This window comes from Ammodytes marinus, assembly GCF_949987685.1.
Source record: "Ammodytes marinus genome assembly, chromosome: 3".
Classification (NCBI taxonomy): Eukaryota; Metazoa; Chordata; class Actinopteri; order Uranoscopiformes; family Ammodytidae; genus Ammodytes; species Ammodytes marinus.
Genome location: NC_137232.1, coordinates 15,794,172 through 15,820,127, shown reverse-complemented (window position 1 = coordinate 15,820,127; position 25,956 = coordinate 15,794,172). Strand labels below are relative to the sequence as shown.

Sequence of the window (25,956 nt, the reverse complement as noted above, 5' to 3'; positions counted from 1 at the left end):
GCCAAATTAAACAAAACTGAAATAACAGAGCTTCAGGGTGAGAATCAACTGCTCCTAACACGCTCCATGCGAACACACCCTCAGAATGCCACTCAGCAGATGGTGAAAGACTTTCCATAAAAACATCTCCCAAGGTAATATAGTCTTTTCTTGTTCAGGCCTTCTTTCCTCATGTAAATATGTGAAGAAAAATAGATCAAATTTGCTGTTCAACTATATAAATCTGAAATATATGAAACCACAGTGTGACTTATTATTCTCCATGTAATGGTTTAACCGGAACCATAAAACCGCTTTACTGTAACTCCTTTCAGGTTTCAGTCACAGCAAGTGGAGGAAATGGCAGCTGTATCTTACATTACAGCACGGTATTCTTCTGTGCTGTTTGCAGTGTGTGTGCCTTCCTGCTTCACACCTACCCTTCTCTCCCCTCCTTGCTCTCAGCTTAGTGGCTTTGGGCCTTTTCTTTCCCTCAGCAAAGCGTGCTGCTCTCTGGCTCTGAGCATTGGCATCTCTGCCATCGGTATGCAGCTCCCGTTCCCACTGCTGATCCCTCTTTATGAGGACATGAGTTTCAATGCCTTTATCCCCCACCTTCACTTGCAAATATGCCTGCATTCAGTGTCTACACTCCAACGTTAGAGACCCGTGGGAAGCCTTTACAGAGGAAGTCAATAAAAGGCTATAAACATGCATGAGCTTAAGATTGTGCTTTTCGTGTCTTTATCTTTTTTTTTTTTTAGAGATGGTGATGGAGAAAAAAAATAATGTTCCAGTTCTTACACTGGAGCAGAAACAGAGTTTTCAATATGTCTGTTTTGCATTGCATCTATAGTAAGTAAGGAAAATAAATTCAAAAGAAACTGTAACTCATGTTTACATTAAAGGTTGGGTATACGGTTTCCCAGAGAATGCTTGTTTTTAAATTTGAATGTAATTTGACACTCAGAACGAGCGCTCAAGCCATCCAGATATAAAACGCTGTGAGCATCCGTCCCATTGGATAAGCCCTCTGCGTCTGATTTTGACAAAGAGTGTTTTGGATTAAACCAAAAACTCCACCTTATAAGGACCTTCACAGCAGTGACATTCTCTATTTTAATTATTTCAACACATTGCCCTTGTGGTAAAATTTAAAGTGCTACATTTGTATAAGCATTAGCAGATCTGGTTAACAGCATACTATCAGTTAGAATATGCCATTCATTGCATTACTGCCGCACACAGTGCAGGCTACATACTTTATTAGTGGACATTATGCACTGGGCAGACTACTGCAAACTTCACTCCAAAACAATGGACATTTTTAATCAGCCATTATATAAAGTGTACACAGTATAGGAAACACAGCATTATATGAACGTTTGTATAGTCCGTCAATGCTGTAACCAAGAATAGGATATAGAACTATCACCTAGGCACAACCTGGAAAGTAGCCAGCCATGTTTCATGTGTAGGATGCTCCTCTGTGGCTTTGTTTTTACTGCACCAATAATTCAAAGCAAAACATTACTCACTGATGCAGAAGTGAAATTCTCTCTTGTCAAAGACTGAATCAAAAATGGGACTGAAGACTCATAGACAGAGATAGTTGCATGTTGTACTGCCTTCAGACAGTGAATTAATTAGGAACAAGACTACTGTTGGGTACAAGCAAGTATACTTAATAAAATTGTCGAATGTAATTGCTGTAAGAAAATAAACAGGTTGGACCGGTAAATTTTTTTCATGAAGCTTCTTGGCAAATAAACAGTTGCAGTTCACAGGGAAAACAACACAAGAGAGTAGCGAAAAACCAAAAGCACATGGTAAAATGTCACGAAATACTTTGAAATATTGCCAGACACGAAGATAATTTTAATGAACTAGCTGTAACATTTTGCAGTGTGTTTTCTTAAAGTTGGCATGTCTCCCAAAATTCCAGCGGATTTCGTAAAAATTTAGAGACATAAAAGTCCAAAGTGGACTGCGTATGATGGCCTCTGTGATGGCCAGGTGCACAGGTGCCTGCTTCCGGCAAAACACTGGGAAAGTCTATAGCTCCAACCTTTATAAGAGGGATTCATTGAGGTGAAAATTTGAATAGTTTTCATTTATGCCCCCAACAAATGGTTAGAAGATTTCCCCCACAAGTCAATAATCTGTGCTTAGCAGGTTTCCATTAGAATCATTTTCATGTATTTGTAGGCTCTATAATTTTGTTTTATTGTGCACAAAGCAATGTGATAAATAACTCGTTTTCAATGATTTGCTGCTTACAAGTCTAGGAAAATGCATGACATATTCCAGCAAGCTATTACATTTCCAAAGATAGTGCAACAGAGGCTCCTTTATCGAGAGCTCAGGCATCCAGCCTAGCTGATCGACTGAAGGGGCTTTATGAGCACAGCAACCAAGTGCTGCAAATCCTATTGATGATCTGTGTAAGCACATACAAAAAGAAACATTTAAACCGGTGACCACTGAATGAACACACATATTTATATTTAAAAAAATAAATATTTAGCACTCCCATGCACTAACCCTAAATATCCTAATCATTGAGGACATCAGTTCCTTGATATCAAAGCTTCAAACAAACAAAACATCGAAAATGAAAGGTTGTGTGAACCGAAAACACATATCGGAATTAAATAAATAAACACTAAACAAAAGGTTTCACTGCTTTGTTTGTGCACTGGCCAAATACCGTGACATTGCTCAAAAAGAGCACAGTCACTTGTGGTCAGGCTGCCAGGTGTTTGCTCCAGTGTGATACCTCAGATAGTCAATCAGTCGTTTTGGACGCCTCCCAAACATGCACAGCAGAAGCACAAGAGGACATTTATTATGGCAAACACATAATGATGCTCCTAATATGTCATGCTTAACATTCTGCACCCAACACCTCTATCACTTGCATTTACAGACTTGTTTTTCTTCTTGGTAGAATGAGAACTACATTTGTGAAGATGGCTTCCATTTGTCTGTGAAAATAATGTCAGGAAAAGCTCAGGAACAGATCAGAAAAAACGAGTGTCACAACTCTAATCTGATACAACATTCACTCTACAACAAACACCCCTCCCCCCACAAAAGAAAAAATTGGGAAAATGTATGACATACCCACTGAGTCATTGAATGGAGTATAGATGTCATATCCGAACAAAAAGGTGTTAACTTTGTTCATAGACACTGCAGCAGGAGGAGGAATGGGAGATCATCACATGTGCTAAATGAGATTCAGAGGCTCATCCATAGTCGGGCACAAAGCCCACTTCAACAGAGATGAGAGCCAAGAGAGATTGGTAAAGGTCAACACTGCAAACAGGCAAAAAATGAAGTATAGGCTTCATTTTGAGCACAATGCTAAAATAAACCTCCACGTCTAACACCTTTCCAACAGCACAGCCAAATATCATATATCAAAACTATAATGAGAAGTGTTCTTTATTTCCATTCTATTCTGATTCCATAAAAAGTTTGAGTCCATGTGTTGACAGTACGATCGAATACTGAATCTTTTCTAGATAATTATTTCATGTTGAGGTCCTTCTTTCAAAAGAAAGGGTATAGCCTGCATGCCTCACCCCAGTTTGCACTGCTTATTTTGCTATTACTTGTGTTTGACAACTGCAATAATTCACTAATGTGTTCACTTAACAGAAAGTAAACCCTTGTCATTTACGTGTTCAATTATTTATTTGTATTATTATTATTAAGGAATGCCTGATTCATTATTTTGAATTATAATCATTTTTAGAAGACACATTGCTGATAGTCCCAATTCATCAACTTCAACTTGCAACACAAAAGGTGACAGCGCAGTTTTGTTAAATACCTGTGTGTTTACGTTCATGAATAGACTGACAATTAGCTGCATTACAAATGTCCCACCATCTTACTCTAATAGCCAGCCTCCATCCACAGGGTGTTTGGATCAACGTGGCTGTCAGTCTCTTTCACGTTTGAAAACAGTAGCTCTCATAATGTTGTTAATTGGAGTATGCTCCATGTTGCTACTTGATGACATGACAAATGAAATACTTGGCTTCGGCAGCGAGCCGTTCATGTTTAGAAATATTGACTCGGCTGTCTGAGATCCAAAGAATACATATAAATTCTGTTTAGTTTTGCTATGGTGGACTTCCCCTTTAAGATGTGTGAACACAAATGCCTTTCCAGGGGCCTTAATGTAAGCACTGCTTTAACCACTTTTCAGCGTGACCAATCGTGGCATTCAACTTATCATGGAGTATCTTGAGACAGGCTTCTCTGCAAGATGAAAACATCTCTTCAAATCTTTTTTCTCAAATACGGGGTCAAAATAATCTTTAATAGTGTAATTGCCCTTCCAGTCTATCAGCCTCATTGCTAAGCTCATATACCCACTCACACAGGGGGCACGGCGTGTAAAAGTGCTGTGACAAAAAGCATGGCGAAGAGAGACTGACAGCTCGCGGCGTAGTTGGGGCAGCGTAGCAGCTAATCTTTGAGCCCGTTCCCCACTTGTCTGAGCACATTTGCCTCTGGCTTGAGGCTTATCCCTACAGATGTATATCTGTCAACAGAAAGCAAAGCGGGGCGGGAGAGGCTCCTTTTTGAGCACATTTGTCCTTTTTACTGGATTATTCATTTGCAGTGGTATACAGCACAGAAACCAGAGTCGGGCAGAACTTGGCAGCCGAGAGACATTCTGCAGGGATAAGCCCACTCTCAGCAGTGAGGAACTGGTATCCTTGAATGTAAACCACCTTCCCACTTCCATACCTTGGGCTCTGCCAGTTTATTCCTGCTGCCTGATTATTCAGGAGATGCACCCATGCATGCATCTCACAGACTCCCTGTGTCTTGCATTATTTGTTATTTTTCAGGGTTAAATTTTACTTGGGTCCAATATGTATTCATTTTAAAAGAGATTTTCAGTACATCATGATCCCAGCCCATTTTCACCTATAGGAACTGAGAAATGATGCACCGACTGCCAAAGTAGAATCAAAATGACAAATGGACTGACAGGACAGTTCAGACCACAGTCCGAGTGTCTGCACACTCCTCACTGCTTCTCATAATATGCCATGTGGCATCTGCCCCACACAACTGTAGGCGACACAAGGAAGCTAAAAGGAGAAACTTTGACTCTGATCCTCCTATCTCTGCTGCATTTGCTTAGTTTTGTTTTTATTCAAAGCATACATATTTTACATTGGATAGGATTGGATTGTGTGACATAGTACACACAATCTCAACCATATGCATACAGACCAGAAAATGTGTTTGGATTCATATTAAATATTCAGTTTATGGTGCTTTATCAGTTGGGAATTTAAATATGATGAATGCAAATAAAAACATTTGTGTGTATGTCTTCTTATTCAAACATGTATTGTGGATAACATGATTCTTTTTGTTGAAAGAGCTTTGATTTCCAGTACATCTGTGTTTCAAATGTTTCTTTCCAGATGCAAATATAAACACTGAAAAACTGCTTGAATTATAATTAAATTGAGTTTTGATTAAAAAAAAATTGGCAAACTTTCAAAGTTCCTGGGGAAATGTAGTTTTACATAAACATATATTGTCTGACGACTGAAAATGTCAAGTAACTTTTCAATAACTTTGTGTAGCAATGTAAGTAATACATATATTTGCTTGCGCTCGTATGAAAAACATGACATCATGTTCTACACTTCATAATATGTCCACAAATTCAATTTAATAATCAAAGTCGGGGTCTTAAGCCTCAAACATGGATGGGTCTTCTCTTGGGCCAATATTTCAAAGACATTATCAAACATTTTACAAGATGCTTTTGCATTTTTAATGCCTCGCCTCAATCCCTAAACAGGTTGTTTACACATGAAGGATGTATTCATCCTCAGCATCCTCGTCTCCTTTTGTCTGTAGCTTTGACACTAGATTAAATGCTGAAAAAAAATATATATATTTTGAAAAATATAAAAAGGAGAAAGTTTTATTTATTCTCGCTTTGTCCTCATTACTGCCCCCACGCATCATGGTCAAAAACACACCAACGCTCAAATGTCACCTGCAGGTTGTTCTTGCCAAAATGTCTGACTATATGAGAAATGATGAAAGGCTCGGTGCTCAAACAAAAGAAAAGTTCCCTTGGCAGTGTGGTGGTGTGCAGAGATTTTTCGGCTTCGCAAGAAAAAAAGTGATGAAACACTTAAGTAGACGGAATGTCAGAGCAAACCAGAGAAACTGTGGCCAACATAAGAAATGCACGGCTCATGAAACTTCTTATCTGAAGACAGCCATCCCACAGGTCTGCAAAGAGACTGAAGTATTGCAATAACATATGGCTAATTAGCATTACTAGCCTGCCTGCTAGTTAACCTGTTCACTGGCTTGGACCAGTCAGTCAGGTGTCAGCACTCAGCATTAGCTGCCTTTGGTGAAATATAACTCATTCACTAATACAGTGGCATAAGTTCCTAGTGCACATGCGAGCACAAGAGGACTTAAGAAGCACAGGCAGGCAGGGAACACAATAGAGAGGAGAACAAAGATAAACAGTAACTCTACATAAGAATGAATCTATTGTGTCACTACAGCATATTAAACGTTTAGGCAGTGTAGCATTCCATAGGCTGCAGCTATAGATAAGAGCCCAGCAATACATTTAAGCAAACTGCTAATAGTGTAGTTGTTCTAAGACGGATGAGCCTATGCATGAAATGATGCCCAGCATTATGGAGCATGAACAGAGCTGCTGAGGCTGAGGTCTTGTCTACAGTATCACTGCAGCGTGTGATGCTGCGCACTGCAATTTAACTGTCGATTAGGCTGTGACCCTGTGTGAACACAAGATGCATGCACCTTATTACCTTCTGCTGAGGAGGTTATATTGTCAGTCCCATTTGTTAGTTTGTTTGTCTGTTAGCGAGCGCGATATCTTACAAAGTGTTTACAGATGTTAATTGAGTTTGGTGAAAGGTTAAGCCATGGCCCGGAGCAGAACAGGATCTAGATGCACACCTGCAGTAAATGAAAGGATTTCTTAACACTGCGGGAACACAAAAGGGAATTATTTGAATATGTCCTACAAACTAATACAATTCAAAGTACTGCTCATATTTGCATTGAAAAATACCCTTTATAATTTGCAGTTCAAATTAAATATCGCTGGCCATCTTCATTACAAATTTGGAGGATTGTATTGTGCAGCCTTGTTGGAGGTGTGTGCTCTCCAAGAGCTTCCTACACAGATGTTTGAGGCACTGCCCTGGGCCCTCCTAGCTCATGTGTCTAAACTCCACATTACATAAATATTTTAAGTAGCCCTTGACGTGGACACTATCTCAGCAGACAAGATGATACAACTCGCTGGGAGTTGTTCTCTCAGGCAAGATGTCATGAAGATGTCATGAACCCAAATCTGTTGCAAAAATGGGCCATAGCCTTCTGATGTCCTTTTTATTGTCAAGAGCTATATTAGGTTATCATGCTTATAGTTGTATAGCCACCAAGTCATAGTCCTTCCGTGTGATAGTGTTTATAGATTGAGTTTTGAGCAGGAAAAGCATAAATTCTGACCCCAACCTTCTTATAAAGCCCAATTCTGAACTAACAATGAAACGCAACAATTTATAATGTTAAGTAAAGGGAATGAAGAGGATGAATGGATTAGTTGAGCACATCTAAACTATGTTGTCCACTGAAAGAGCAAACCATCTTTAGCCTGCAAACATGGGATACAATGAGCTGGCTAACACTGGAGGTAAACGGAGCCCCGGCTGTGTGTCTTGACCATGAACTGGTCTGACACTTGGACCAAAAATATTTACCATGTGACAAAGGGTGAAGTTGCTGTCAAAATCAAAGATATATTTTTTGACAAGATGAAGAAATGTGGGAATAGCATGAGCACCCTCTAAAGAATGAATTTTCAGCTTTGTAGGAATAACATTGAAAGCATATGTAGTTCACTCTCACTACATCAACATCTTCCTTTTAACATCATATGAGAAAATGTCTTGTAAAAGTCGATGATTTTGGGGAATTATTAGTAGCCTAATATTTGCTTTGATTTGGGAGTCTCTGACCTGAAACCCTGGTCAAGTTATATAGGCGTTAGGTATCTGCGCACCGGTCGCTTATAGGGCGGTGGCTGAGCAAGCATGTCCAAGAGCGGGACGGTCTGTGGGGAGTTGAGGGAGTTGTCATGAGGAGACACTGATGCCTGGCTGCAGAGACGCATCACAACCCCAGCCTTACCTGCGACTGATCCCAGCAGCACAACTTTAAATGAGCTATTACATATATTGCACGGTCAGTAATTGCATACCGACACACACACACACACACACACACACACACACACACACACACACACACACACACACACACACACACACACACACACACACACACACACACACACACACAGCAAGTCACACGCTCTGCCTACACTTACACAGTGCGTAAAATGACCGCGCTTGAGACAAAAAACTCAACTCACATGCGGTCATCGTTATGTCGAAGACTCGAATTAAAGTCATGCGTAAGGGTATGGCACATAGAGACCAGACACAGTAGCCTATGTGACTTAAACATGTATCCACTCAATGAAAACCAATCTCACAACAAACAAGACGCACGCAGCCAGCTGCTGCAACCCTTCCGTGCATCCCTGTGTCAGCGCCAGGGGACAGAAGTGGATAAGCAGACAAATAGGAGGTGACTGCGGGCGACTCATCTGCACCCTTGTGTCACTGAATAGCCTATGCCAAAGAAAGGGCAACATCCAAGTTCACTCCCGATACAAAAAAAAAAACTTGTGCACGCCGCATTCTGCTATTGCGCTGCACAATTTAACTTCCAGACATTCCAGCACAGTGGGCTTTGACAGTCAGACAACGACAGCCGTCCTCTGGGCAAAAACCACTGTACACACGTGCACACACACACGCATCACTATAATTGGTAAATCAATTCTCTTTGTATTGAATACTTGGAACTAACGTGTCACAAATCACATATGATCTTTACACTTAACGCATTGACCACCTTCACGCACGCACGCACACCACGCCCGTCTCTCTCTATAGCATCAACATCCAGCGCTCACCTTTAAAGATGCTTGCACAGAGGCTGTAAAGGATGAAGATCAAGTGCTGCTTGAAAATCATATTCTTCTCTTGTTTCCTTCACAATTTCACGTCGACACTCCACTCGCGTTGTCTCTTGTCTGTTTCTCTTCTCTTCGGGATTGGACTTATCCAGGTAAACGGCGCAGTTTCTTCGGACTGACCGGAGTTACATTGATGAAGTCCCTGTGTGTGTATATTCAGCAGATCCGGGGGCTGTGTGAGTGGTAACTGTAGTCTAGCAGGACGGACGGCAGTGCAGCTCCTGTCTCTCTTTATTGCTTTTCTCTTTGACTCGCTGCAGAGAGCAAGAGTCCCGCCCACGCTTTTTGACTAATGAAGACGCTTCGCCAATGGACAACACCTAGAAATAGTTCTGATCTCCGGTAAACTGTCACAAGTACAATTAGCCTATACCGTTGACATAGGGTGACTTGCTTACAACCAGTTTAGAGAGGGAAATCAGTAATACGGTAATCATCAGTTTTAGAAGGAGAATATAGCAAATTAAGAAAAATAAGCCTATGCAGGAATATGATGATAGTTTAGGCCTGTCAATGTAGGCCACCAGACCCGCTTCTTAAACTCTTAAAAGCTTTAAAAAAAGATTTTTTTATTTCTCAGTGTGACTCAACTGTGAGAGTGCAAAAATCACTGTTCCAGTATTTAAAGGTGGAGTCAGCTATGCTGGAGAATGCTTGTTGTCAAAATCACTGTGTCAAAATGAGTAAATATCTCCTCATGATATGCTGCCTGTAGCCTATTCACTTTGTGTGCACTGAAAAAATCTAGTGTTAATACACAGCATAGGCTCTGTAAACGGCCAGGTGGGCCCCCTTTGTTTGCATATCGTAGTTTACATACCAGTTTACAGAGCCTATAGGTTGTGGATTTTTTTTTCACCACACACAAACCGCAGGTAGCGGATCGTGAGGAGATATTCACTGATGTTGATAAAAAGTGATTTTGACAACAACATTCTCTAGAATCACCACTAACCCATTTACATATGCCCACAGCTAGCAGAGCTAATTTAAGACTTTAAGACGTTTTTGCCCTAGAGTCAAATGAGCTTTATGAGCAGACAAACAAGCCTGCCAGTCAACACTAGGCACCTCAAAGTCACTGCAAAATTGACACTTAGTATCACTTGGAAAACTGTACACTGAGTATCTTTCTTGGAGTCTGGGACACAATAAAAAAAGGACAGCATGCAGTCATCAAAAAGAAAGACCTGCCATGCTATGTGAAAAGGCGGCTTGCTTCCCAGAGGTCGTGACCTGGGGTGTGTGTGTGTGTGTGTGTGTGTGTGTGTGTGTGTGTGTGTGTGTGTGTGTGTGTGTGTGTGTGTGTGTGTGTGTGTGTCAGGACTCTCAGGGCACTAGGGAGGTTAATGGGCTCCTGGACATCCCCTCTTCCTTCAAAGGCTCCTGTGAGGAGTAGACCGAAATGAGTGTGACCATCCCTAAAGACAGAGGTGGGGGAAAGCAGCAGCTCACCAGGGATCGTTTTCTAAGCCCATCGCAGGGATTTTACACATGGTTTAACATGCTGCCGGACGAATTTTGTCCAATTTTGCACAGTGGCCTTCCACGCCTCTCCCACTTCAAATCAAACTGCTGACCTGGCCATACCACCTGAGAAAAAGCTGCGGTGCTGCTAAAATATATGCCCAGGCTTTTCACGTGAATGACATGTGAGGCTCTGCCATTCATTATCTAAACAAGTTTTTATTTGGAGCACTAATTATCATTGCCAAGCAAGAAATAAATGCCGTGTTTTTTCTGCATGTGCAAATGCATTGCAGCTTTTAATCAGAACAGGGTTGATTAAGGACCTTTTACAAAGACAAGCACTCGTTCACTTCTGTATGCTGATGCTGCGTTCTACGCTTTTTACTGGGAGAATGATGCGTATCTCTGGTCCCTGTGGAACCATTGTTGCCTTTCTGAACTGTACACCTTGAAGGACTGAGTGCCCGTGTGTGACATACATCCTCAATACAGCACACTTACCATTCAGAGCAGTAGCATATAAAGCCAATTACCATGAGGATGATGGTAAAGAATCAATCCCATGTGTCCTGAAGGTCAATTCCTCGTCATTTCATTAGATCTTTGAGAGTAGGATTCTACTCATGCACCTTTTTAAACGGCGAGAATGTATCGACCATGTGTGCTCAGCGGAAAAGCACAGGGTGCTGACACAGATCTGTAATGCAGAGGAGCATGTTTTCCTTTGCATAGCTATATATCTGTGACATTAGACTGAATACATGCTTTGTATCTCTTTGTATTCTTTTAAATGCCACCTTGTGTGCATTGGTATATTGAACAAGGTCACCAACACTTGAGGATCCAGACTGTTGGGCTACAATAAAATATAAAAAGATATCTAATATCACTTTTTTGATCCTGAAGTTTCCATCGACAATAGTGAGTTTTTTACTGACAAATGAAAACAGGAAATATAGAATGTCTGCAAAGACCAATGGAGAAAATCAACAATGGACTAAGCTGAATTACATTAATATGCAGTAACTTGTCACTGATAGCATTTAATCCTCCTGGTTGATTGAAAAACGACTCCTTCAGACACACTGGCTGCACAATCCATTTCAGGATGGGCCTGAGTGACAGCAGTCGTGAAGGCTGAATGCTTTATGTAAATACCCACCTCCGGTGATGAAGTGCTGCACACAGGATCAGAACGTGAGCTGTGTCAATCTTCTTTGTGATTTAAGCAGCAAAGACTGTACAACGCAGTGCACAATTCATTAAGTTTGGATGACATTTTTCTTAATCTTTCAAAACCTAAACAAGAACTACATTAAAAGTTAAGACTTTTACCCTTGGTACGTGATTCCTCTGCTCAGATTTAAAAATGCAGATTTAAAAGTAAAACTGTAGATTGTATTCTTTACTTTTAAAGAAAACATTCTGTAAATATTCTAGAAAACCTTGTGAAAAATAGAATCCACATTCAGGCGGTCCATGTTTGGCACCGTACAATATGTTGCAATACATTGAATGTTCATGTACATTAGCCTACTTAGTTTGTCTACCAGAGGGAATTGAAAAGTTTATTTCAACTGTCCCGATGAGTTCATGCAAATGGCCATATAGTAAATGATATCAAAAATATTTGTCTACGTTTGACCGAATGATATGTTTAGCTGACTTCTTAACTTGCAAATACTGATATTTATAATGAATTGGCCTCACAAACCCATTACTGGTTGATCTCTAAAATGTAGGATATTACTGATATGATTTCCTCTTCAATTTAAGCATTGGTAATGCGCAACTAAGACTACGTCTCATTTTGACATTTGCTGTTAGAGATTCCCATTAAAAAATTGCCTTTAATCAGAGAACACAAAAAACAAAGAGGTGAACCAATTACTGTAAACATGGAACGCTCCTATAATGTTTAGGTTTACCAAGCACAGCATGCAATGAGTTGCACACTTAATTGAAAAAGCTGTATCAAACATTTTTTTCTCAGTATGTGCTTGTTGTTGTTTCTCAGAAATATCAGAAAAAAGCAGCACTAAGATAACAATGTTCAGTATTCATACTAATGAGCTCCCAATACACCCGTAATGAATGAATCAATTCATAAGATTCAATTAAAAGTATCAGTCACCAAAGCATTCCGGTTTTTACCTTGAGGGAGAATAACAGTTGTATTTTACACATTAGGATTACAAAGGCTATAGCCCTCCTCCCATCCCAATGTACTAAATACATAATGCAAATGTCACTGAGATTACAATTTATAATCCTGATTTTCATCAGACACACTTTGAAGTACTTCTGTCTCCCTCTGTTGACAGTTGAAAGTCATTTTACTTTGAGGGATGTCCAGGCAAATTTGAATGTTTTGGCATGTTGTTCAGGTGCTGAACTTTTTCATTGTTATCATTTAGCACAACATTTAACCAATACTTGAATAGAGATTACTATAATATTGTACCTGCAAATATACTGTAGAGTTAACATGTCCTTTGTTGAGGATATATTCCTTTATAATGTCTCTTTTCTAATGCGTTCATATGATCATGGCTGTAAACAGCAGTGTGCTTAGGAAATATGTTTTGATTAGCTCTAAGTCACTTTATCGCAATGAGATAAGCAGTAATATTTATGTTCTCAAACCATTGTCATTATCCTGCATCACACTTCTGCGTAATGATGTGCAGCATGCTTTACAATTTTCCAAAGAAGAAAGTGGCAGACAAAGATGAAGAGAAGCATTTAGAGTTAATACCACTTCTCTTAATGGTGTGTATGGTGTATAATGCATATTTTCCGGCCAATATAGTACCAAATAACACCCAATCATTAGTGTCAGACTCTGTAAAAGATGCACCCTTTAAACTTAATGTAGAAATACTGCTGTTAATTGACATAAGTTGTCTTAACTCCTGTCTGTCTGTCTGTCTGTCTGTCTGTCTGTCTGTCTGTCTGTCTGTCTGTCTGTCTGTCTGTCTGTCTGTCTGTCTGTCTGTCTGTCTGTCTGTCTGTCTGTCTGTCTGTCTGTCTGTCTGTCTGTCTGTCTGTCTGTCTGTCTGTCTGTCTGTCTGTCTGTCTGTCTGTCTGTCTGTCTGTCTGTCTGTCTGTGTGTGTGTGTGTGTGTGTGTGTGTGTGTGTGTGTGTATGTTTCTTTTCCTGTCATGGCTCCACTGGGAAATAACACTTGCTCTCACATGTGCTTTGATGAGAGAGCTTTATGTTCTCTTTGCGTTTCCTTATCATCCCTGTAAGCATATTTGCTATTGATGGCTGACGATAATACAATTCCATCTGTTTATTGCCTTATTGATGGGACACTGAGAACAGCTTGATTTAATAAGGTTTTTTCTGTGCCAAAAAAAGAAATCTCAAACATTCAGTCAGTAAGGATGTCATTAAATGCGGCAAAATTGTAACACTTGCTCAAATTGATTGCCTGGAGATGCACCTCATGTTACTTCAGATTCATATACCTACAAATAACATACTGCTTGCCATGTCATGATTGTTAGGTTTTGATAAGTGAAGGTGTAACCATATGTTTATCTAATCTAATTAACTAACTAATCTAAAAGAAAATTACTAAATAAGGCATTCTTTATAACGGCCACATGCTGCCAACACACTGACGTGTCCGTCAGAAGGATGACTGGCAATCAAATGAAGAGTGATTCAGCTTTGATGAAGGGGAACCAAAGCAACATTAGGCCTCATGCAGTCATTACACAAAGATACATCATACTGGAATCATCATGAAAACTACATATTCCATATTTTAATGACATAGCTGAATGAATTTAGATGTTAAATATGTGAATGCAGAACATCTATTTGCAAAACTAAATGTTACTGGGCTGAGATAAAAGCACATGATCTATACGTTATTGAGCTATTACTGTAAGTCATCCAAGTATCTTAGTAAGTTTAGAAAAGGCCTAAGGACACCCTCGTTCAACATTCAAACAATTAACCGACAATAAACCTCAAACAGTATTTTGATATAACATGAGTTGAGATTTTTCTTGAAACATACTAGAATATAAATATTTACACACTATTCCCTAAAAGCCTTATTATCCAACACTGCCCTCACAGCACCACAGTGCAAACGTGTATCTTGTACTCACATCACAGAATTACTGGGCAGGTCCACAGTATGGATCATTAATTGCAAACTAAATGTTTAGTAAATATAATGACACAACAACCCCCCCACCCCCCCAGTAGAAAGATGAGTCATCTTTTGGGAAAGGAGAGGTGTATGGTAATTACTGTGTATCATTACTGCACTGCTCCAGGAGCGTGGAGCTGTTATAATTCAATCAATACTGCCCTTTTGTCTTTTGTCTTTTCTTTACAAACCAAGCATCTTTTCAAGGGCACACGCATACTGCTGCCCCTTGGGACCAGTATGGAGGCATATTCCAGAAGACGTTCCCTCTCTCTCCTATACCTTTCCAAACAAAAAGCTTGCCCCTGGACTGGTTATGCAGAGTGAAGTGCTTTGTGTTAGGGCTCACGTCCGCAATAGCCCACGGCAGCTGGCGTTCTCACAGACCACTGCATGGAAAATGGGCTGATTTCAGGATTTAGCTGCCCGTGGTGGAGTTTCAAGCTCTGGGCTTATTGGGGCCAGAATCACTTTGATATGGAGTTATTTGTGAGCTTAACAACAAGACTTTAAGTCCCCGGTCTCGAGCCTTGTTACGTGCTGGTCAGTGTTGCTGCTGTTTATACAGCTACATTTAATGTCTACATTTAAACAATAGATTCAGTCTCTGATTATGACCGCATGGATAAAATAGCATGTCACGTCAAACTTCAAGGTCATTGCATCACATTCAAATGAAAAGAAAAAGGCAACTTTTAGCAGCTATCATATTAACCTAAACGAAACCGATAACTGTATATCTGCCGTAAGTACAAACACACACATCTGGTGTCTAACAGCTTTTATTTATCATACACTAAATTTAAAGTGATGAGTAATACGATTATGTAGCAACGCACTCCTCTAGAAGTCTGACACGGTAAGCGTTGCCTAAAGTTTTGATACTTGGATAGCTGTGTGTGTTATTATGATACCGGCATCTCAAGCTCATCAGCACTCTCAGCACCTCCTTTGCTTATCTTTGCATAACTACACATCCTGGTCATGTTTCCTTTCTCCTCCTGACCATCTGTTCCCTGCTGCCAATCTCCTGAGCCTGCCAGCTTCTGCCTCTACATCCTCACTCCCCACTGAGTCAATCGTAGTATTGATATCATATTCTCCCTTTCTCCTCTCTCTCTCTCTCTGCCAACCTTTTCACACACACACACACACACACACACACACACACACACACACACACACACACACACACACACACACACACACACACACACACACACACACACACACACACACACACACACACACACACACTAAGTGCAATAGAGCAGCAAAAGAAAACTCTTGATATGTGTGGCTGCATGGTATTAAATATTGTTTGGGTGATAATTTGGACTTTAAATATATGAAGATTAAAAAGAATAACAAAAAGTTATCAATAGAAGAATTAATAATAATGATATAATTATATTCTATAACTTAAATTACTGAGTTGTCAACTTATATTTTTGTTGTTGTGGTTGTGATTGAGTAGAAAGTCACACTTTACTAGTTTACTATGACTCGTGCTCTAATGACATGGAAAGTTGTTTTCCATGCTGGTAACTTTATAGTTTGTATCATAATTATAACCAGTAAGTTATATGGTAAAATAATGACCAAGTCACACACAGCTAGCTAAATTATGAGGACTATTATGTTGAAATAGAGTAAATATTGTATTGTATCATATTGTATGAAATGTAAAGCCCACTGAGACAAATGTGTTTGTGATTTTGGGCTATACAAATAAAACTGATTTGATTTGAGTAAAGCAGCTGCTGGTGATCACTGTTAATTAAAATATTTCTGAATCATGGATTTAATGAATTACAATGAATTTGATTCCCTTTTACTTTGCAAAATTTAATAGGATCAGTAAATCAACAGTAATGTTCTGATTATAGAAAAGATCACTCTGCAACAAAGTATGAAAGGGTTCAAACACCACCCTTCTTTTAAAATGTACTTTATTGTACTACTGAGAAGTCTGATGCAAAGGAAAATATATTATGGCCCCAGTGGTAGTAATTAGTGCAAATGTGTGTGAAGTTTTTTGTTAAAAACTTAATTCTCTGTAAGCAAGCCCTATTTATTCAGTGTCTCGTACTTAGCCTATACAAGTCATTACCAAGTTGTTAAGTGTGTCAACTTCACACTATAGACATAGGCTACCATAGGCTAGGAACAGATTTCTCTCTCTGCAGGTAAAATATTATTGTGCAAAAAATTTATTTGTGTGCCCAAGAAGACTGTATGTCAAATTTAAAACACAAGCTTATTTTCTCCCACTGCACAGTACTGTACCTGTTCCTTGACAGGCCTCTAGAGCCACCACTTCTTTTGGCGTCCACTCCAGAGTATTAAGAGCTCTGTTGCTTGCCTCAGGCTTTTAAAGGAATGACTAATACACTCTCTGCAAACCGCTGAAGGACGCCATGTGGGTGCAGCAATATACTGTGGTCAACATATTGAAAAGTGAAGCCTGCTTATTCTGTAACATTCGGGTCATAGTGCAGATGGTATTATGCTGTTTGAAAAAGAGAATTTCTACGAGCTTGCTTAATGCAAATATGATATTACATTATATGAAAGCTACCACCAACTTATATTGAAAAAAAAAACACTTTCCTAAGTTTTGTTTTTGAGAAAAAGTGGAATTCCATAAGTGCATTATGCATAACTAATATATAATTCATTGCCTGGTTAAAATTTCATCAAGGAAACACGATGACTGAGGTACAGGCAATTACAAGCTTTGCTCACATCAAAGTCAAATAAACTGATATAAATAAGTGATAGGACGTAAAGAAACATGCATTCAGGCTAAGTTGTGTAATGATGTTTCTGGTCAAGCGAACTACCGCAGACAAATTGATACACTACATAACAGTCTGCTGATGTTTGAATTTTTACACTTTACAGAATTTGAAAATGCACTCATCTTTTTAGCTGCTTCAAAATTTAGGATGCATGTGTTGCTGAGGTGTGTGCATGCCTGACAGGTGCCACACCAGACCCATCAGACGGAATATGCACCTCTCGCCAAAAGAGAGTATCTTCAATATGTCAGATATTGAAAATACTTTGGTCCAAACGTAGCTGTGACTGTAGAAGTGCTAGATCTCAGAGGACAAACTGCCTGGGGAAACAAACTTTAAAATGATGAAGTGGAATAAATGACCTGGAATCCAAATTAGACGCTTTAATATCCTATCTAGCTTCGCTTGTTAAGATATTAACCTTCATCCTATTTTGGGAACAATATTAGATCTATTCAGATGTGGAGTACTGCACTGTTGTACATTTACTTTGGTCCAATCAACACGTTTCTCTCTCAGCACTCACGCTTTAATTTACGGTTTTACTTTTTTCCCTTTAACAAAGACATCTGCTTTAGAGGTGAATTAGCCTTTTCAGCTAATGACAAATTCACCTCTAGAGTCTATTAGTAGGGTGCACTACCTGCTGTTTCTCAAACTGTGCTGCTAATTTTAGATGGCGCTCTAGTCGTGCGGTTGTAAATTTAAAACAAGGTGAACCACACAAAACAAAAGCATACTTAACATACAACCTTTATTGTGGTGCTACGCACAGACAATGGAGGATTTTTTATAGTTTCAAACCATCAAACTGATCAAAATATATTTTCCAATTTGTAATTTGTCTACAGTAACATTTTCCACATGCAATCACCAGAAAGCAAAACTAGCCTTGCAGATATAATTTCCCCTGGTTCTTACATTTTAAAAACATTGCAATAAAAACAAATCAAAAATCTTGATTAGTTCTCCTGTGATTTGTGTGGCTCTCTGATATATCTCATTTACTTGATAAATATTCCAAATCCATTGCCATAAAACTTTTCATTTCAGCAGTTTCATTTGACACATTCAATATTGTGCCCTTTTTACTAGTAGATTTTGATTGATTTCTCCAAATGAAATGTCAACATGTCATGGATCAAACCAATTTTGCTATGTTCCTCTTGTTGCGAGGAAAATTGGGGAGGAATTCACCTGACAAAAAGAATGTATTTCTGTGCAGGGGTGAGGTAATACATCAAAATGCTGCGATTCTTTTGCCAGACAGAAAGCAAACACTGATGTCACTTTCAGCGTGCACAGCAGCATTTCATTTCGCCAAGGAATTTGTCAATTATCTCGATACACTGCGCGTGTGCGCATGCAGGATTAGATTCATGGTCCTGCCTATTATGAGCCAGAAATCTCTTATTTTCTGTGAGCTACATAGCAACAAGCCATTTGCAACTGTGCAAACGGTTTTTCAGATTTCACCCCCAAGGAAATGAGATGCACCTTATATGGCTTTGAATGCATCTCATTTGAAATGATGATGAATAGTTCAGATGCTATGAACAATAATAAATCTAATAGCATCAGCTAAATCTGCTGCTCTTCCCCTCAATCAATTAGATCTGTGAAATCCATTTCTCTTTGCATGTTTGCTCTTGTTTGCAATAATTACAAACTCCGTCCCAAACAGGCATGATAAACACCCCCCCTGATTTAGAAGTGTTTGTTCAAATCGGAGGGACCTGCTGCTTGTCTTGCTGTTTATAAACCGTGGAAATCTACAGGGATTACAAAAGGCTCATCACCATCTGTGGCATTCCTCCAAAAACAGGTCTGCACAGAAAAAGAGCCGCATCAGGGGGACTGAGAGGAGGAGGCAAAGGCAGACTGACATATAATGGGCCGCTCTCACCTCATCTGTAGAACAATGCAATCACCATTAATTGGGCTGTTAGCAGAGACTCACACACACACAAACACACAGACTCACACACACACCCACACAGTGTATATATGGATCTGTATTTGAGGGAGTTGGGGCTAATTTTAACTGGTAGTTGTACAATGATGTCTGAGATGTATCATGTTAAATTTCCAAATTATTTTAAATAAAACTAAATTTAATTACCTACTGTGTTTTTCCTGTTACTGTAGATATTGTACAAAGGTTTTTTTTAACTGTGAATGAACAGCCTTGATATGTAGGTAGACAGATGTTCTATTGTTAGCGAGGATTAAAAAAAATGTAAATGCTTCAAATCCCTGTTCTCTATTTTACCCAAACCAATACTTCTGTTGGAACAACTGTGACCCACAGGAATTTCACGCACAAAACACAAGGCACAACAAAACGTCACGCATCACACACTTGATGTAGGATAAAGATCATCTTGTAGTGATTTGTAAGAGATGTTGTATGCAGTCTTCGAAAGAACTTGATTTGACAGCTGCACAAATCAGGCTCCTAATGACTGACGGACCCTGTCAACACATCTGACAGTGACAATTTTGGTGACATATTAAAAACATTGATAATAATAGAATATTTTACAAAACCATCTCAGGTATAAAGCTTCAAAATATCAAAGTTTCAAAATCAGCTTCTAGCTATGTTCAGACCTTAACATGGAGGTTATCTGATAAACTGGCACATAGAAGTGTGCATGTATGCATGCATGTGTATACAACCTGCATATTAATGAGATGCAAATGTGTATGTATATGAAAAGCACTATTAATATTCCTCTGCCCTTGACTAACATAAGGTCCTGTATGCATCAGGAGCCCTATTGTAGTTCTAATAGTTAAAAGAGAAAATCAAAAGAAGAGCAAGTATAGACAATTTTTTTATTGGGAACCCAGAGACATATTTACAAACATACTGTAGATCCACACTGAAGTATGTAAAATCATAATATTTGATGTTTTCAGCAGAGTCTCTCCATATGAATTATTAATTGTCTCACAAGTATTCATACAAATCACCAAATAACCACTTCCTACATATTTAACATTAGGCCCCATCTTTAACCGCTGCTAGTATTTTCTTTCTAAACCGACCCAGATAGAGATTTGTATCCCTTCTTTGTTTGGTGGTGTTTTTTCCAGATCACAGATTATTATTATTCTTTTACTTAAAAACTCTGGTTAATAAATCTGTCAGCAGCACATTTAGTCCATGTTAAAATAAACAGGGAGATACTGATACTATGGTTAATTATCTAGTACATAAGAATCGCATTACTAATCGGTGCTATGTTGTTGCAGACTGTGACCATGACAATGACCCTGCTCTAATCTGAGTTTGTATTGATGCCAAAAAATTATGTTGATGATCTGAGTTTAAACTTGTTAAGTGCACTGATCAGAACAAGCAACTGCAGTAACTAAGGCAAGGTAAGGCAAGTTTGTTTATATAGAACAATTCACAAGGCACAAGGCTATTCAAAGATCTTTACAGGGGCATACAATACGTCAAGATTCAAGATTAGACATTAAACATTTAGACAGTGATGTAGAATGGCTGCAATGAAAATTACTTGATTGACAATATGTAGTTATTTACATAGCCTATTTAACTGTATTACTCTTTCATAGTTTCAAAATAAATTAAAACATTTGGGGAATCACTAAACCTAATGTATTTTCAAGGCAATCTTTGCCTTCATTAGACATCATGTAGGCCGATCACATCCGTGTCTGTTCTATTTCCCCAAATTCGATCCCCTAAATGGATCTATCACATGCGATGTGCCTAACTAACAAAACATTTAGCAGGTGACCAGCTCCACCAAGTATCTCATTCTACAGTGAACCTCCAAAGCCTGAGGGGAAGTTCATTTGATTCCTGGTGGTGAAGACAATGACAGAAAGAAGTTCAGAAAACATTAACCAATATTAAACCTATTGATTTAACCTGGAGATTTTTAAATAAGACATGACTAAAAGAATCCCAGTGTTCTTGGGGATTTTAGTTCCAGTTTTCTTTCATATTCCAAACACATGCAAAAAAAGACCTGTGAAGCTTGTTTTCCGGTTTATTGCACAATGCATGCTGGGATAAAACAGAAGATATTGGTGGTAAAATTCTTAATTTATGAACCTTTCTTTGCGACTACATTATAAGAGGGGTTATATCCTTAAAGAATGCTAGTGAGATTAGATTGAGAAAATGAGATAGCTAATCAATGAGGAGACAGTTTTATAAAAACACCTAAGGTTTTGCTGTTTTCATTTTGCATTAAGTGAAGGGACTGTATATTTGTTCAAAAACTCTCAGATTACATTTTTCAAGTGCATGATTTCACAGTTATTACTGCATTGAAAACTCTGTCCCTTGTTGAGTATCTATTCTGTGAAAAGGCAAATTTGATAAATAGCAATTTCATTATACGTTCAGACCTTTGGTCTAAGTATTCTTTAACCAAAGCAAATGTGTTTGTATGAATGCAAATATATGGTATGTGTTATTACTACACTTCATCCCTAATATTTTCTGTGAGCTATCCTCCATCACATTTTTAATTTTTAGTTGCATTTCAATAGATATATTCTCAGATGCCGTTATGCCATTTAGCAGTAATATTACGACTGAGGCAAATGAAAAATCACAGTGGAGGATATGCGTACTTGATTCTAGTACTGATTTTGCCATGCCTTGTTTCTTTTTTGAATAAATAGTCAATAATTGAAAGATTTTTCACAGCTGTTTGAAGACATTATGCTAACCCTTCCTGCGACCTCATCAACCATTTGAACATTTTCAAAGAACCTTTGCAAGCAAAGCATTGGTTCAGAGGGCAAAGAGGGAATGATTCTATTTCACATGCAAACCTGAACTTGAGACTTATGGAAATAATCATATATCGCTCTTTGTAATGTGCCTCTTTCAAAGTGGACAAGCTCATTTGAATGGTAGAATGAGGCCACATAGAATGGTGGTCTTTAAAGTGTGAGTGAAAAAGCTGAGTTTAAATGGAAGAGTAGACTGTCTTTATGGCATTACTAAACATAATTCGAGATTCCTGTTGAGAGAAACCTCATAATTAACCACTGCCAGTTGTGGCACTGAGGGCCCACTTATTATTTTTTAAATCAATTGTTGAAAACATGAGATTTTATGTCCTGTTTAGGGTTGAAAATAAATACATTTGAGGTACTAACATTTTCAATATTGGGCTGTCAACCTGGACTTGGTTGTAAAAGCTCTCTACATGTTAAACTGTATATATTTAGCTATCATTTGACTTTAATGTAATATAAATTTAAATTCACTCACCTACCAACCCTCGTTTAGATCACATAGTTTTCAGAAGTGCACCTACTGTATTCCCAAATGGCTATATTTAAAAAAATAATAATAATAACAAAAAAAATTTAACAAGTTGCTTTTACACCAGAATTTTTTTTTTTCAAAAAGGCTACATTGATAGGCCTTCTGAAAATGACTTATTTTAACAGTGTATCCTGGGGAGTCATGATCTTAATCCTTTTAGACCTCAGTGAGGCTTTTGATAATGTAGATCATGCCATTCTAATTGACTGCCTCAAGCACAGGGTGGGAATCAGAGATATAGTCCTGTGCTGGCTCTGCTCCTACATTTCCCATATAACCTTGTATTTCACTAGAGGCAATTTATCATCCTCCTCGTCAGACATAACTGGCGGGGTCCCGCAGGGTTCAATTTTAGGTCCTATCTTCTTTTCTTTGCAAATGTTCCCACTTGGCCGTAACATCTGTAAACTGTAGAAGCATAGGCCTACTGACGACAAAATATTTGAGGGGGGCCCAAAACTAATTTTGAGCGTTTTATACAGTCTGCAAGTCAACATGTGAGAGTGCACAAATGCATAAGTGTGAAATCCTAATGATGTGCATGCTTGATCCTGAGTCTGTTTTCTCTCTTTTTAAGGGTTTATTTCATGTATTTCTCACTTTATAGCGCTTATTTCGTATTTCTCGGGCTGTATAGATGTAATGCAATGACATGAAGAATAGAGCAGCGGTCACACACAACTATTGGTTTCAAGTTAAATATTCCTAATGCTTTGGCGAATATGAATAGTGTGACAACAGCATTCAATGGTATAGTAAAACCATTCTTTAGAATGTGGACCGGCTAGACAACCGCCACATTGACATATGTATAATATTACTCCTAAACCCAAGTTTACAGTGAGTTGATAGGAAGACCCAAAAGGAAGCAACAGGAGGGAATAAAACCAGAATCAAAGTTAAAGGAGTCCAACAGCTACACTACAACAAGTGATCCATAACTGATACTCATGTAAAAACGTTACGTTACTATCAACATTTTAACCACTGTGACAAGTGTCATGTGAAATTAAGTATGAAAATGTTGAAGCATCTTCTTTTTTCCTTTCTCTTTTAAATATTTCATGTAAAGCACTTTGAATTGCATCTGTGTATGAAATGTGCTATATAATTAAACTACAACAAGTGATCCATAACTGATACTCATGTAAAAACTCCATGAACCTAGAAAAATAAAGACAGAGTTAGCGATTATGCAGAATGCTTTGTCACGATTCCTTTTTTCAAAACTCTTTATCTAGGATGTTAGTGGAGCAACCCCTATGTTAGCACAAGCATCACTTACCTTGGTGAAGTGAAGCTGGTCAATGGCTGGACAGAAAACTCCAGCCACTGGCCTGAAGTTCACTGTTGTGACTGATATATGTCAAACAGCCCTTGAATGGAAGCTCCAAACAAAATAATTATTCCAAAAAAGCCACACATCATTATCATAATGGTGAGTCGGTCCGCAGGTGAGTTAGCTTCAACAATAGGAGCAGCAGGAAGGCACATGGTGGCCATCTTGAAAAATGGCGGCCATATTGGATTTATAAGTGGCCAATCAGGCAGATTTGATCAATAGGCCCTAGAGAACAAATACACTTATCATAATTTGCACAATTCCACTCAACAAAAATAATAATTGCAGCGTGAATCAGTGAGCAAAGTTAAATGGTCCGCCAATTTACAAAAGGTGAATTAAAGCAACAGGAGTAGTGCCTGTCATGCATGGCATACTGGCTACACTCAGTGCTGCCACTGATGGCTGGAGGCTAAAGGCTTTTAGGCAACATTTCTTGTTATGTTAAACAATGGTTGTGCAACAGTTTTTAGCAATTAATTCTAAAGATTCATCTTGTCTTCTCAAAAAGGAAAACAGTGTCAAGAACGTCAATAGGCCTACATGTATTTTGGGGTTTCTATGGATTTTGAATAGTCAAATACTTGTTCAGCAATACATTTTTCATTGAAATTCTCAATTTGCCTTTGTAAATGTATCAGTGACTAGGACAATATTTTTTTCTGTAACTTAGCCACGCTTCATTTAAACTGATCTGTAAAAAAAAGGTTTTGAATAAAAATAAATAGCTGAACAGCTAAAAAATTTTCACAATTGCCTTTAATGAAAGGATACATTAAAGGTACGTTACTATCAACATTTTAACCACTGTGACAAGTGTCATGTGAAATTAAGTATAAAAATGTTGTAGCATCTTCTTTTTTCCTTTCTCTTTTAAATATTTCATGTAAAGCACTTTGAATTGCATCTGTGTATGTGCTATATAATTAAACTTGCGTAGCCTTGCCTTTTAATGGAAGTCGGCAACAATGGGCCCTGACTGAAAAGGTTTTTATGTACCTTATATATTAATTTTCATGTTCAGTCAAATTATGGGTACTCTACTAAACTCAACTGAATACAGATCTCCGAGGCATTCATGCAGCCATTGAGGCTAATGGAGAACATCATGTGCCTCTTGAGTTAATATGCAATGTTCACTGGCTCACATTTATCCCTGTTTTGAGCTTGAAGACTTGTAAAAGGAACCAAAAACGGACAAGAGCCTAATGGGAAAAGGTTACTCATCAAAAATATTTCTACTTATAGAATGTATTCAAATACAGAAGGCTAAACATGATCATGTATACCACAGCATGGTCTCAGTAGCGTAGGCCTATGTATTTTTGTGACACAAAATAAGATTTTTTTTTTTCTTTAATGTGTCTGAATATTTTTGCACACCCTCTGTCTTTCTGTCTAAAAATCAATTATCTCATATTATGTCTTCCCAGATAAGGTGTGGACATTGTTTCTTTTTTTTTCATGGCTTGTCATTGTGGCAGGCTGCGGGTAAAATGTAAATCCAGCACATGCCTTCATTGTTTTAAAGCCTCTTTCATCTCTGCAACACAATGAAAAATGGTTAGGTGTGATCTAACGCACTGCAGTTGTTGTGGAAAATATGGGTTATGTTGATGTCGGAGCCTAATCTCAACCAGTATTTTCACAGCATACATATTCCCTTGTGCATTTTCCTGTTTCAGGAGATGGACTGATCCT

General features: G+C 38.5%; 1 protein-coding gene across 3 annotated transcripts in view; it reads right to left on the bottom strand.

Moving 5' to 3' along the window:
* Positions 1–9,333, bottom strand: part of cadm2b (cell adhesion molecule 2b) — a 145,407-nt gene extending 136,074 nt beyond the window's left edge. For all 3 annotated transcript variants that reach the window (XM_080054102.1, XM_080054103.1, XM_080054104.1), the window contains exon 1: positions 9,074–9,333. In XM_080054102.1, coding sequence (XP_079910228.1) covers positions 9,074–9,134 — 61 coding nt within the window. In that variant the 5' untranslated portion in view covers positions 9,135–9,333. The remainder of the gene's footprint in view (positions 1–9,073) is intronic.
* Between the last annotated feature and the right edge of the window lie 16,623 nt (positions 9,334–25,956).